A 15,350-nucleotide genomic window follows, 5' to 3' on the forward strand; every position below is an offset into this window, starting at 1 on the left:
TAAATGAAGGATTTGGGTAGATTACGCAAAAAACAATAATCAAAATGAAAATGTCATATGTTGCCTTGCTTTGATGTACAAAGAAATGAAAGTTTATCAGCTCACACTGTTTGTCTTCTATTGCTAGCCGACTATACGTTTTGCAGGGTGGTTTGGCTCAACAAGAGTGGAGAGTTCCTGAACTGATGCACAGACTCCTTCAATACCTTGAGCCTAAACTAACACAGGTGTATAAAAATGTGCGAGAAAGAATAGGAAGGTAAGTGCTTTCAAATAACAGGATTTAAAATATTGTAATAACCTGCTTATGAGTATTTCTATACAAAGTTGTGACTTAGATGTAGAATAATTTAAATCAATATTTGAATATAGTGTAAGTTTAAAATATAGCTCCTTACCGGCTGACATTCTTTCTTTTCTCTAAAATTCCTTTATTTGCCTTCTTTCTTCTCCAAATATATTTATCTTCTTCCTTATTAAAACCATCTTGAGTGTGCGTGAGCTTCTATTTGTGTGAGAAGCATCCTAGTTGAGTACGATCTTGCACTGGTTTTAATCCATTGATTTCAAATTGTATCAATTCCATGAAATAGTTGTAAGGAATGGGAATTCTGATTGTTGGTTCCCCACGCACTAACCCAGATGCGCCTGATCTGTAAACCAGCACCCAATGTCAGTAACACACTACAAACTTCAAATCATGTGACTCAATTATGTGACACTATTTAAGCAAATGGTTGGTTATTTAAAATCAATCACGCAGGTCTACAAACTTCTAAACAGAAATAAAATATTAATATTTGTGTTCCCAATTCTAAATTTTGTGAATTAAATGTCAATACAATCTGTGTTTGTTGTTACATAATATATTTTATACAAGATAACGTTGCACTGGACTATTCTTCCCTTTAATTTTACTTTTCACTTTCTTTTCCTGCAGTGTTCTAACATATTTATTCATGATAGATGTCACCCTCCCTAATTCAAATCCAACACTGTCACCACGTGTCTCTGAATTCACCAGCCGTATCATAGGTCAACTTAAACCTCTGATGGAAATTGAGGAAGAGATACAAAATCACATTGTTGAAGAAAATGGTATTGGGGAACAAGATGAAAGAACCCAGGCAATTAAACTTCTGAAAACAGGTAGAACAATTAATACACAATTAATATTTTGTGCACAGTTTATTAACCTTTTCAATGAGTAGTTTACTATATGGAGTAAGGCTGTACTCCTTAATTGTTGAGATGGACAGTGGTGAGCCTGGCCTGGCCTGTCCTTTTTCAAGCCATGGTAAGTTGGTTATTGAGGTGGTTATCAGACTGGATCTTAATACTATATTGTGTGGTGTATTCATTTGTTGGTGTGAAACATACATCTATTGAAGACTAAGATGAATTGTTTAGGTGTGTATTTATTATTGTCACATCTACTGAGGTACAGCTTTGTTTTGCACACTTTCCAATCAAATCAGATAATTTTATATGTAAATCCAATCAACCCAAACTAAATTACAATAGGTAGAGCAAAGGAAAAGATGCAGAGTGCAGAATATTGTAATAAGTAGAAAATACATTTAAGAGTCGCACAATTGTATTGGATTGTAGATACTCCTCTGGGGCCAGCAGACAAACAGTTGCCACACTCCAACTTGGTGGTGAACAAGTTCATTCAAATTTCTATAAACGAGTTTCAGAAGAAGCGACTTGGGTTTTATTTTTCCATTCCTGAAGGTTTTTTCCCAACTTAGTATTGAGTTGGTCTGAAGAAGGGGCTCGACCCGAAACGTCACCTATTCCTTTTCTCCAGAGATGCTGTCTGACCCACTGAGTTACTCCAGCTTTTTGTGTCTATCTTAGTAATTGAGATGTTGTTTGTTAATAAAATTGTCTTACAGTTTACACCAGATGTACTTTATTAGGCAATATTTCACAGTGCTGCATTTGATTTAGAGCTGAATCTATCAGTGTGACAGCCATACCCAAATTATGTGAACATTTGGGTCAATGATAAATTAATCTAATGTTTTCTAGGTTGTGCTTGCAGCTGCTAGCAACGTGGCGACTGCATTAAATTATACGGATCTGACGATGTAGAATCACGTTGAGACTTGCCTGATTCGTAATCTGCCTAATGAATAGTTAGACTGCTGGTTGCGGAAGCATCATTATCGGCTCATGTTCTATCGTTCCTTCCTCACTAAACCTGAGTCTCTATCATTGATCCATCATATCATTTCATATAACTATTAAAACTCTGATCTTGTATGTGTGTGTGTGTGTGTATAATCACATCTTCTCGAAAAAACGACGTGCTAATGGTAACATTTTTACATATTCCGGTAGAGAGTTTCCCCTGGAGTCCAAAATCAGTTTATCTAAAAAAATCATGCTTTATTTCTCCAGTTATTAATGAAAATATTCAAAAATCTGAAAAGACTGGAAAAAAAAGCCGCTGTCTTCTTGCTCGTGCTGCAAGTGACGTCACCCCCCGACCACGCCCCCCCCCCCCCCCCCCCCTCCTGCACTCGGGCCCTGTCTGGAGCCGGCCTCCCGTGGGGGCTACGGGTAGGGGACTGGTGCGTTGGGGGAAGCCGGGAGCCACCAGCCGGGAGCGAGGGAGTATTGTGTTCAGGAACCACCCCTCCCCTGTGACGACGCGCCCCCCACCCCGCAAACTCTACCCCTCTCCCTCTCTTCCCGCTCCCTTTCTGCCCCCCACGCCTCCCTCTCTGCTCGCCTCCCTCTCTGCCCGCCCCCTCTCTACCCCCTCCCTCTCTGCCCCCTCCTCTCTGCCTCCCCTCCCTCTCTGCCACCCTCCCTCTCTGCCCCCCTCCCTCTCTACCCCTCCCTCCCTCTCCCTCTTTAGCCGCGCCTGCGCAGTTGGGAGCTATGCGTGAGTGGATAGGGTGGGGGATGGGGTAAAAGGAATGAATAATATTAATATAATATCAGGGGGGGGGGGGTGTGTGTGTGTGTGTTGGTTAGTTGACGGTTAGTGTGACGACGCACCCCCCCCCCCCCCCCCCGCAACTGCGCGTTGAGGGGACGGAACCCAACGGGTCCCCCCCGGTCTAGTATAACTTAAAATTTTCCTTTTGAATGCATTTGTACATATCTTTTAGCTACTTTTCTGTATTCAAGACTCTGCTTCTGTTATTTTCAAATAGTCTCTTTTATTAAACTTTCTTTATTAAAGTTCTTCCTTCATCTTCTCAATTTATTGTTTTAAATGTGTCTTCTTGCTGCTTCTTCACTGTGGTTATGCTATTTCTAAACTTGTTCTTTGCTCTCGACTCAACTTCCTCGAACTAAAATTCTAACAAATTATTTAAACATTCTTACCTCTTTTTGAAGTAGCTTTAAAGCAATTCTTATTTGTTCCTATTATAAGCTCAAGAGAATCAAGAATGGAGAGTTCAGAAAATGTAGTTGTCATATGTACTGACAACAGAAAAATAAAATTGTTGCAGTTTAACCAGCCCGTGAACACAATAACACAAGATAATATATATATATATATATTTTTTTTTAATGAGTAACCGTTACACTAGGTAACCATTATAGTTCAAAAAACAAAACAAAAGTGTAGCCAAAAACACAGTCCATGGAAGATCATAGTTGCTAAGGTTTGTGAGATGCTGCCTGTCCTGCTGAGTTACTCCAACATTTTGTGTCTGTCTATAGAATTTAAAGATGATTGGAGCTGTATCTAAGCTTCTGTTTATTCCTAATGGCTACACATCAAATCAAGCTGTGGGGCTTTCATTTTGTGTTATGAAAACCTAAAGTTAATGGTAAAGATTTGACATCCTAACCTGTGGCATTTTTGTTTTGCTGCGTAGTGTTGAAATGGTTAATGGCAAGCGCAGGGAGGTCATTTTCCACAGCAATTGCAGAACAGCTCCATCTCATGCCATTATTATTCAAGGTATATTGTAATATTTCAATCTTACTTTCTGGATATGATTGGAAAACATGTATATTTGTTTGAACTGTTTCTTAAATGTGATTTGTCCTGCATAATTAGTTCTTAAAATATAATTTGTTTCATGTTTCTGCTATCGAAAAGCAGATAGTTTGCCTTTGCTGTGGCTTCACTTCCTAGATGTAAGCAAAAAGTACACACTTCATCTATTTATCGCTCTGCATTGGCATTGCACATTGTTTAAATTTAGAACGGAATGAAATTAGGTGCAAGAACATGCACGGTAGTGGACCAAATCTTGGCATAGCCACTTGCCCTTGTGAGAAATTAATGTCCTCTCATCTCTTTATTTCTAGTCTCTTATTTTGATATAGTTGTTACTCTGATTTTGTTAAACGGTTAAAATTATGTTAAAGATCCATGGTTAGTTTTCCTCTCGAGTTATAAAATTAGATTACATTTTGTAATTTTTTTTAGAAGATGGGAATTTTCCTCCTATTCATTTAAAAGAAAGTTTATACCTGATTGAATTAGATTGTAAGTTAATTTGACAGTATTCTTCTTGCCAAATTAATTTCCCCCATTGACACATCGAGTATTTTATACTTTGCAAATTGAGTAAGCATTGTCACTATAAATAACTTTTGTCTTTAAAAAAAATTTAGATCGCTCCTGTTGAAAATGATGAGAGTTACGATGAACTTAAAAGAGATGCAAAGATGTGTTTAGCACTCATGTCTCAGGGATTGCTTTATCCCCATCAAGTGGTTATGGTATTAGATGTTATGAAACAGGTAAGCGGTGCATTTTGATATGATATGCTGTCTTTTTTAATTTAGTAGACTAATTTAAGAATAAACCTCTTCCCTTGTACTGTTCTAAATGATAATGTGCACACGTGAAGATGGCTACTTACAAGATTTCAATGGATCACGTTTAGAAAACTAAGATTTAAAATACTACATTTGTTGGAAATGTGGGAACTGAGTTTCTGCTTCGATTATGATAGACAATGAGACACAAACTCATGATCCTATACACCTCTATAAGATCACCCCTCATCCTCCTGTGCTCCAAGGAATAGAGTCCCAGCCTGCTCATCCTCTACCTATAATGTGAGACTGGTTTTAATGTTTCAGATGTGATACAGAGGGAGGTGAAGGAAGTGAATGAGTTGTATAACTATTATGAGAGTATGTCGCAGTTGCACTCAGAGAGAATACAATAGAGGTGTGTAGGAAAGAACTGTAGATGCTAGTTTAAATCGAAGGTAGACGCAAAATGTAGGAGTAAATCAGCGGGACAGGCAGCATCTCTGGAGAGAAGGAATGGGTGACGTTTCGGGTCGAGACTGCCTGCCTGTCCCGCTGAGTTATTCCAGCATATTGTGTCTACCTTCGATTTAAACCAGCATCTGCAGTTCTTTCCTACACATTTTGTCCGCTCCACTGCGAAATATCCTCAAGGTATGTCTACTTTGAAGAAGTTCTCCGCCTCTTTCCGAGTCTGAAGAAGGGTCTGGACTGGAAACGTCACCCATTCCTTCTCTCCAGAGATGCTGCCTGGCCCGCTGATTTACTCCTGCATTTTGCGTCTACCTTCATTAGAGGGTTCGTCCACTGCAAAGTTGTTGGTAGAGCTCAAAAATAAGAATGGGTGCAATCACTTTCATGTGATTGCACTATCAGCCTCCCAATAGCCAAGGTAAGGGAACTTGGCATAATGAGAATGGTTATAAATTTGGTCAAAAAGGAAATTGCAGCATATGTAAGGTTTAGAAAGATTAAATCAGCTAGAGTCTTTAAAGAAATATAAAGTAAGCAGGTAAGAACTCAAGCAGTGAATTAGGAGAGCAAATATGGGCCAGGAAATATCCTTGGCAAGTAGGATTAAAGGAATCCCAAGGCATTTTATACATATGTACAAAGCAAGAGGATAACTAGGACGAGCTTAGTTCAACGACATGCTGGGTATAGAGGATGTAGGTGGGTACTAAACATGTACTTTGCAACGGTATTCACCAAGGAGAAGCTCATAGAGGATAGTGTGATCAGTGTGGGGGCATTTTGGGATCAAGAAGGAGTTTGTGTAGGTTTTGAAGAGCATTATGGTGGATAAATAGCCAGGGCCTGATTGGACCTGTTAGGAGAGGACCTTATTGAGTGAGGCAAGAGAGAAGAGTGCTGGTGACTAGATGAATAACTTGGTATCCTCTCAAGCCCCAAGTGGGGTCCTGGAGATTATTCAATGGTGTTCCTTTGTTTAAGAAGGAATATAGGGATAGTCCAGAAAATTACAGGCCAGTGAACTATTGGAAAGGATAGAGAGTGAAGAGGATTGGGTAAAGATGGTGGTATTGGAGAGGACTCCCGGGAATAGAATTTATTGACATTTGGAAGAGAATGGGCTAATTTGGGGACAGTCAGCATGACATTGTGTAGGAACGGTTATGTGCAGAGGTGAAGAAGGTGATTAAAAAGTGTACGGCAGTGAAGATATTCTACATGGATTTTCCTAATGCATCTGACAAGGTTCCTCATTGTTAACTGATCCAGAAGATTAAGACGCATGGGATCTGCGGTGACTTGTTGGATAGAATAGTGATGGAAAAATGCCATCCTGGCTGGAGGTCGATGACCAGTGGTTCCACAGGGATCAATGCTGGGACGTCTGCTGTTTGTGATATATATATATATATATAAATGACGGATGAATATGTAGATGGGTTAGTTTGTAAATTTGAAGATGTCACCTAAATTTGAAGAATTGTGGACAGTGGAGAAGGATGACAAAGTACATAACAGAATATATATCTGTTGCAGATATGGGTGGAGAAATGCCAGACAAAGTTTAACCCGGTCAATTGTGGGGTGTTGCACCTTGGCAGTCTAGTTAATGACAGGATCCTTCCTGCATTGATGTATAGAGGGATCTTGGATTCCAAGCCCATAACTCCTTAAAACGTGCCACATAGGTAGATGGAGTAGTAAAGGAGGTGAATGGTATACTTCACTTTGTCGGATGGGGCAGTGAGTACGAGAGTTAAGAAGTCATATTACAGCTTTTAAAAACTTTGGTTAGATCACACTTGGTTTATTGTGTGCAGTTGTGGTCACCTCATTACAGGAGGGATGTGGTGGCTATGGAGAGGGTGCAGAAAATGATTTCCAGGATGCTGTCTGGAATGGAGGGTATTAGCTGCAGGGAGAGAGGTTGGGCAGACTTGGATTGTTTCCCCTGGAGAATCAGAGACTGAGGGGAGACCTGATAAAAGTTTATAAAATTACGAGAGGTTTAGATGAGGTGCACAGTCAGAAACTTTTTCCCAAGGGGAAATGTCAAATACTAGATGGCATAGTTTTAAGGCTAGAGGGGAAAAGTTTAAAGGAGATGTATGGAGCATGTTTTTTTTTACAGGGGGTGGTGGGTGCCTGGACTGTGCAGCCAAGGTTAGTGGTGGAAGCAGCTGTGATAGTCACATTTAGATCATCATATGAATATGTAGGGAGGGAATAGGGGTCATTTGCAGCAAAAAAAAGCATTGGTGGAATTTTGCATCATGTTCTGCGTGGTTATTGTGGGTGGAAAGGCCTGTACCTGTGCTCTACTGTTCTATGTTAGAGACCCTGGAGATCTCAACTGGATCTGTTATCTTATCAGGTGATCTTAGCGAATAGAAGACACCAGACTGCAAATGCTGGAATTTTGATGGAAAAAAAGTACTGGAGGAGCTTTGGGGAATGGAAGTTAGGGACAGCCATTGAATCCTGTATATTGTGCAAGTGCCCAGTACCACTCACTCATGGGCAAATAGGACATAAATGTTGTGTCAGAGATTCATTCAGCACCTTTATATTTACTGTAAAAAATCAAACTGGATGATAGTAACCAGTGCAGTGTAAATAAAATATCAACAAAGACTCCTTGTTATGCTGCGGGTAATAATTTTGTTTTTTTTCTTATTTACACAGACATCAGAGAGCAGTTCTTGGCATGCGAAATACACTGTTTTAACTTATCTCCAGACCATGGTGTTCTACAATCTATTTATTTTTTTGGATAATGAACAGGCTGTCCAAGATGTAAGATGGCTCGTCATAAAACTCTTGGAAGATGAACAGTTAGAGGTAAGATAATCAGATGACAGAGGAAAATACTGGAAGGTCTCAGCCCAAGCCATGTCATACAGTTTTGTTCTTAAATTCGCAATAGTTGTAAAGTGCACATTGCCAATATTTTTATATGCAGAAATAATTTGCTCTGCTTTGATTAATTGGAACTACTCAAGCTTCACATTTAAATGACCCTTTACATTTAAATTTGTACTCATTTATAGAGGCGAAGAAATATTAAGATATAGTCCTTTGAAGTGCAATGTTAAATAAATGACTGATTAAACATTTTTTATCCTTGATCAAATTCCAACCTTTTATTTAGTAAATGTCACCCTCACAAATGTGTTTTACAACTTTCCTAGTTGGTTATAAATGTAATGTTAAATGTTCCTGCCTGAAAGAGGTTTCAACTGTCTTGTATCAGCATACTTTACGTTTCTGAACCTGACTCAGAGTCTTAGATTCACAGTCAGACAGCACAGAAACAGGCCCTTTAGGCCAATTTTATGTCAACCAAAATGCCCCATCAAAGCTCGTCCCATTTACCCACGTTTGACTCTTATTCCTCTGAACCTTTCCTCTCCATGTGCCTGTCCAAATGTCTTTTAAATGTTGTTATTGTACGTGCTTCAACTAATTCCTTTGGCAGCCCATTCCATATACCCCCACACCTCAAATGTAAATGTTTTTATTGCTGATGCTGAGGAAGTTCCTGGGGGATTTTTACAGCCTTGAGAAGCAGGTGGAGAGAGACAGCAACATGAGCCGAGCCTTGCAACATAGCACTTGCGACAGATGAATCACGTAGAACTGCTGTGCATGTCCGAATGAACTGATAAAATAGTCATTCTGGGCTTTGTTGTAGTACTACAGGAAAAGACATGAATGAGGCAGAATTGGGTGTTAAATATGCTGTGTGAACCTTGGTGTGAAATGATGAATATCCTTTAACTACCTACAGGCACGAGAAATGGCTGCTATCACCCTGAGTGGTCTTTTGCAGTGCAATTTCTTGACTATGGATCCCACCATGCAGCTGCACTTTGAACAGCTCTGCAAGACCCAACTTCCAAAGAAGAGGAAGCGAGACCCAGGCACAGTAATAGATATTATTCCTCCAGCAGGTAAAAATTAGTATGGTTATAAAATAGCCTGACTTGCAGCCAGGACTGGAATTAATTTTTTGCTTCTAAGCCTTTTTTTACTGGGCGATCTCGAAGGGCAATCTGTAATAAGTGTACAAACATTAAAAGCTGTAATTGGATTATTTTTAAATATGAATGATATATGCAATAGATGTACCGCTTTTCACCAGCCTCCATAGATTTGGTTCGACGGCATGCCGGAGTATTGGGATTAAGTGCCTGCATCTTATCGAGTCCATATGAAGTGCCCACTTGGATGCCACAGCTTCTGATGAACCTCAGTGGACACCTGAATGATCCACAACCTATAGAGGTAAATAGAACCTGCTGCTCAGAGAAACTGCATTTTATGGTGAATTATTTGGGAATTTACAGTATTTACTCAGAAAACGGAACCAATTAAAACAAAAAAATGTTCTTCGTTTAATCTTCAATTATGAAGTGCACATATTCAATTATTTTAGTTTATTGTCACAAATACTGCGGTACGGTGAAAAGCTTTTGTTGCATGCGAACGAGCCAGCGTTATGTTTCTAAATAACGGAGTTGTGAAGGAACTGATATACATGGTAGATTTAGATTAATTTTACAGCAGAGTAATTTGTAGTTAAGTTACATTAGCCTGAATGGGAGTGTGTTACTTCACTGAAATTATGGTTAAGTGCAGAGTGCAGATTTAACTTTGTGCACAAATTCATCGAGTGGTGTATTGTGCAAAACTTAGAAGAACCCGGTATTGAAGGAAATATTTTCAAATTAGTATGCAATCTTTTTATGTTTGAGTTCGGGACATTAGGAATTTCAAATCTTGACATTTTTTTCCTACGGTTAAAAAAATTAAACTGAGGTTTAAGTAAAAATAATGCATGAAAAGAAAATCCAAAATGTAGTCCTGTGACTGAAGGTAAACAAAAATTGTAAATAAAAGAGTTTTTATCAAGTTTAGGGCTAATTGTATTTCGTACAGACCTGTTCAACCATCCATGTCATTTGACGGAATTCCTGGTTGGAAATCCATGTGCTGGTTAAATTGACTCGATTAGGGTGTGCGTGGATCAGGAACTATACACATACTGATAAAAAATATAAACTGGCACAATGTAAAAAATAAATGCATAGAAAGCTACAGGGGCAGAATGTGGTGGCAAGGCCAAATCATCTGTGCTTGATTAGTTAAGATGTTTCTGTGTACTCAATTAGCTCATTAAAAAATGCCCGATAAATTGTTCTATTTACAAATTAATAAGTGCACAGGATCAAAGGTATCTACAACTTTTGCGAATAGCAGAGCAAATGCCTAGAATGAAAGTTAACACGTAATTGTTCAATTTTAAATGTCCATATTCAAAGTGAGGGGAAATAATTGTCATCCATTAGTAATTACTATCTTTTCACGACAGGATGTAGATTATTATTTATAAGCGTTGCGTGGGAAATGAATGCGCAAGTAAAATAAATACACAGTGGTTAAGGATTCATTTCTATTTTGGGGAAGAAGTTAATGAAGCAGCACAGAAGGGATTATTTAGAAATGTCTTATTTTGTTGGGTTCTGGCTTATTCTCAATTACAGCAAAGTTTTTCTTTTCTTTTGCCTGTATTCCACTAAAATTCCCTTTTGTTTTCACAGTTGACTGTGAAAAAAACGTTATCTAATTTTCGAAGAACTCACCACGATAACTGGCAAGAACATAAGCAGCAGTTCACAGATGACCAGTTAGTGATTCTTGCAGACCTCCTTGTGTCACCATGTTACTATGCCTGAGGAGGTAAAAAACGATTGAAACCAAATACTTACAATACAAAGTATTTATCGTCCCCAGCCCATATCTTTATGTTTCCTGCTGATGCACAGTATTTTCTATAAATGAATGTTTTCTGCAAAGACATTGAGTGTTGTTTTTCAAGAATCATACTTCTCTGTTTTTACCAATTTTTGGAGGGTTGAGGTACTAAAATGAGTTTGGAACAACAATTGTTCTGAAATGCATTATTACAGGCAGTGTCCAAATACCGTTGGCTATGTGAAAACCAAAGCGTTTACTTGTGTATTTTCAGCGAGGTGCTAGTTCTCTGGTGTCACTGTTTTATTGATGGTGATGTGCTAGTCTAGTTCCTGTTTGCTGACCTATCATAGCCGGAAGCACCCAGTATTACTTTGGAAACTAATAATAAAAACAATATATAGCTAAATAATAGATTTTTTTCCCCCAAACTTTTATTTCTGCATTATCCAAAATCTAGAAGAATTTATAATCCAGCATGATCTTGATAGAGAGAGAGAGAAGTCAAGAGTGTTTTATTGTCATATGTCCCAGATAGGACAATGAAATTCTTGCTTGCTGCAGCACAACAGAACATGTAAACATAGTACAAAACGGGAGAAGAAAAAAAAGTTCATTGGACACATGCACACATACTCAATAAATAAAATATAATGTAATAATAATGATTAAGAAGGATCTGCAGATGCTGGAAAAATCGAAGGTAGGCAAAAATGCTGGGGAAACTCAGCAGGTGAGGTAGCATCTATGGAGCGAAGGAATAGGTTACGTTTCGGGTCGAGACCCTTCTGCCCACTAGCCCACTGTTTCCGCATCTTCCTTTTCTCTTCCCGTCCCCCACCCCCACATCAGTCTAAAGAAGGGTCTCGACCCGAAACGTCACCTATTCCTTCGCTCCATAGATGCTGCCTCACCCACTGAGTTTCTCCAGCATTTTTGTCTACCTGCAATAATAATGATAGTCTGTTGCAGTTCAGAGCTTATTTGTTGTCGTGTTTAATAGCCTGATGGCTGTTACCTGGACGTTACAGTTTTCAGGCTCCTGTACATTCTTCCCGATGGCAATGGTGAAATGAGTGTGTGGCCAGGATACTGAGGGTGTCGGATTTTTTACTTCAAACCTGTACAATGATAATCTATCTATTTTAGTTATACCGAAAGTAAGCATGCAGGTACAGCACGCAGTGAAGAAAGCAAATGGCATGTTGACCTTCATAGCAAGATGATTTGAGTATAGGAGCAAGGAAGTACTACTGCAGTTGTGCAGGGCCCTGGTGAGACCACACCTGGAGTATTGTGTGTAGTTTTGGTCTCCTCATTTGAGGAAGGACATTCTTGATATTGCGTGAGTGCAGCTTAGGTTCACCAGGTTAATTCCCGGGGTGGCAGGACTGACATGATGAAAGAATGGGTCGACTGGGCTTGTACTCACTGGAATTTAGAAGGATGAGAGGGTATGTTATAGAAATATATAAAATTCTTAAGGGATTGGACAGGCTAGATGCAGGAAAAATGTTCCCGATGTTGGGGGAGTCCAGAACCAGTGGTCACAGTTTAAGAATAAGGGGTAGGCCATTTAGTTAGGACTGAGATGAGGAAAATCTTATTCACCCAGAGTTGTGAATCTGTGGAATTCTCTGCCACTGAAGGCAGTGGAGGCCAATTTGCTGGCTGTTTTCAAGAGGGAATTAGATCTAGTTCTTAGGGCTAAAGGAATCAAGGGATATGTCGAGGATATGCAAAGGGAATCAAGGGAAAAATAAACATTGTATTTCTGTTCCAACTTTTCAATCTAATTTGGATGGTATCTTTGATATGTAGAACCAAACCAATTTTGATCTCACCATAATTTTCCTTTTTCTCCTAGACTGTGGTTCAATTGACTAATGGAAAACGGTTTTGGTGCTACCACTATTGAACAACAAAGAACATTTGTTATGTACATATGCCTGAGAATCTGATTAACCATATAAATCTCTGAAGACCCAAGAAGCTGCAAATTCTAATATTTTGTGTCATTCAAGATGATGAGATCTTTTTAAATCCAAGTAAATAATTCACAAACAGCAGAAATTGTGTATGTATATAAGTGTGTTTAGTAGAATTTTAATTTTAAGTTTATAATATATAGACAATAGTTTTTTTTTTCTTTGCTAATTTACAGAAATTGTAATTAAACACAAATCACTCTGCTGAATTTGTAAAATTCTTGTACAGTTTTTGCTCAAAACATCCTCATTTCTTGACTGCTCTTAAAACAGCTCTGGCTATTGAATGGGCACATTGCATAACTGCTGTTGGGGCTGTAAAGGAAATGTAAAAACTGTACAAACAGGAGATGAAGCAACACATTTGTACAGAATGTAATCTTTAAAGATGTGGCGTTATATATGTTGAGTTTCATTTGTAATGGTGTGAATTTATAGTGGTTCTGTCTTCAGATCACGTGCTTTTCAATGGTTTTGTTGTTAATGCTTTCAAGAAAATACATTTTGTCATCAGTTTGGCTAGACTGCTTCAGGTTTATCACGCTGCTGGTTTTGCTGTATTTAATATAATTTTAATGTCTTATTGTATTGAAACTTTTTATTAAATTCCGTTAACTTTATTTGCTTTTCCCCAATTACTTGATATTTGTTACAATGTATGAAATGCCAGCATCAAAAGTACTATCTTTTATTGTGCAATTAATCTGATGATAAACCATGGGTAAAAAGTCAAATCATACGATTGTACGACGTGCAAGACTTAACCACTATATAGGGTATTGCCAAAAGCAGTGGTTTTAGATGTACTACCGCATATTTTAAAGCCAATAAATGGATTGTTTGTAACACATCTGCATTGCTTGTGAGAATGTATATGATGGTGTAAAACTTTTAGAAAAACTGAAATCTGTTTCTTCATTATTCACAGAATAAGCAAAATAACTCCAGATGACATTTCATTCGAGTGATCTATTTTGCTGAGTTACTCACTTATCCCCAATCCCGCTGATTCCTACTTTTATGCAAATATAACCTTTTTTTTGCATTGGTTTCCCTATTAATATAATCATGCATTCATTTGTTAAACAGCATGATATTTTATGAGGTGATATTGACCAAGAGGAAGTTCCACTGTATGCCAACATTGACCTTTCAACAATATTGCATTTGTGTTTTGCATGCTGTTGACAATAATTTCGCAAGTATTCCTTGGGCAGAAAACCTGGGGGGGGGGGGGGGGAATGCCATCTGTGCTGTGCTTTTGAAGATCATTTAGTTCATGGAAGAGAATGCTAGTATTATGCTGGATGTCAGCAAATAGCACCTTTGGATTTAAATGTCTTCATCTATTCATCCAATGCCTAAACAAATCATTTCCAGGTGCGGCTCACTGGATGACAGTTAAAGCTGAAGAGTTCATCTAGAGCTACTTTAAATCAATAATTTACAATAAGTGGGCTTCTCTCTGATATAACGAATAACTAGAAAATATATTGGACAAATTGTGACTCGTAATGGGGGGAAAATACATTTTATTTAATTATTCGGGACAACATCAATGCAGTAACGCCATTGCTGGAATTTTTTTTCATTTTAAGTGGCAATGATTTACTCTGTTGAAATAGTTGGTTTTGTATTGGGTTATTATTGGCACATGTACTGAGCTACAGTGAACCTAATGCCAATTCATTCAGAATGTTGCATGAAACCTACCTTTTCATGCCAAAAGTAGTTAGGATTCTTCACACTCAATATTATATTCTAGACTCGACCAGAAATAATCTTGTGTAATTCAAAATACTAATGCAGAAATGTTGACGCAAGACACTGCGGTTGCTGGAATCTGGAACAAAAAAACAAGCTGCTGGAGCAACTTGGTGGGGGATAAGCAGCATTTGTGAAGGGAAAACGATTGTTGATGTTTAGGGTCAAGACCCTGCAGCAGGATTGCGAGTTGAGAGGCAAGATAGCCAGTATAAAGAGGGAGGGGTGAGGCAGGAGCTTGCAGGTGATGTGTGGGGGTGGGGGGAGAGATTGGGTGATGAGGGAAATGATGGTTAGATTGAGCAAGGTGGCAGAGGGGTAGGGCTGCAGTTAAGGGACTGGCATGTGGGTGATAGGCAGAGGAAGAACATTACTCTTTATTTATCTTTAAAGTGGAGAGAGGAAGGAAACTTGTTATGCCATTCATGGGAACATTATTTACATATACATCTGACCAATGAATATATGGGAGGTCATTCATAACCTGGGGATGGTCTGTATTGTTAAACAGGGACTCCTTGTTCTAGATTTTTCTGCACAAGTAAACATCCTCTACACTTTAATCTTGCAAGACCCTTCAGGATCTTGCAGGTTCAATTAAATTTAACTCTTACTCCAAACTCC

The 15,350-nt window shown here is 38.6% G+C and overlaps 1 protein-coding gene across 3 annotated transcripts in view; it reads left to right on the top strand.

The window, feature by feature from the left end:
* Positions 1–13,868, top strand: part of psme4 (proteasome activator subunit 4) — a 99,567-nt gene extending 85,699 nt beyond the window's left edge. For 2 of the 3 annotated variants that reach the window (XM_033025228.1, XM_033025230.1), the window contains 9 exons: positions 128–259; positions 941–1,149; positions 3,849–3,934; positions 4,597–4,725; positions 7,903–8,058; positions 9,008–9,170; positions 9,362–9,504; positions 10,821–10,959; positions 12,842–13,868. In XM_033025228.1, coding sequence (XP_032881119.1) covers positions 128–259; positions 941–1,149; positions 3,849–3,934; positions 4,597–4,725; positions 7,903–8,058; positions 9,008–9,170; positions 9,362–9,504; positions 10,821–10,955 — 1,153 coding nt within the window. In that variant the 3' untranslated portion in view covers positions 10,956–10,959; positions 12,842–13,868. The remainder of the gene's footprint in view (positions 1–127; positions 260–940; positions 1,150–3,848; positions 3,935–4,596; positions 4,726–7,902; positions 8,059–9,007; positions 9,171–9,361; positions 9,505–10,820; positions 10,960–12,841) is intronic. The other variant, XM_033025229.1, reaches the window with a different exon arrangement.
* The last annotated feature ends 1,482 nt before the right edge of the window (positions 13,869–15,350 follow it).

The sequence above is a fragment of the Amblyraja radiata genome, chromosome 8 (assembly GCF_010909765.2).
Source record: "Amblyraja radiata isolate CabotCenter1 chromosome 8, sAmbRad1.1.pri, whole genome shotgun sequence".
Classification (NCBI taxonomy): domain Eukaryota; kingdom Metazoa; phylum Chordata; class Chondrichthyes; order Rajiformes; family Rajidae; genus Amblyraja; species Amblyraja radiata.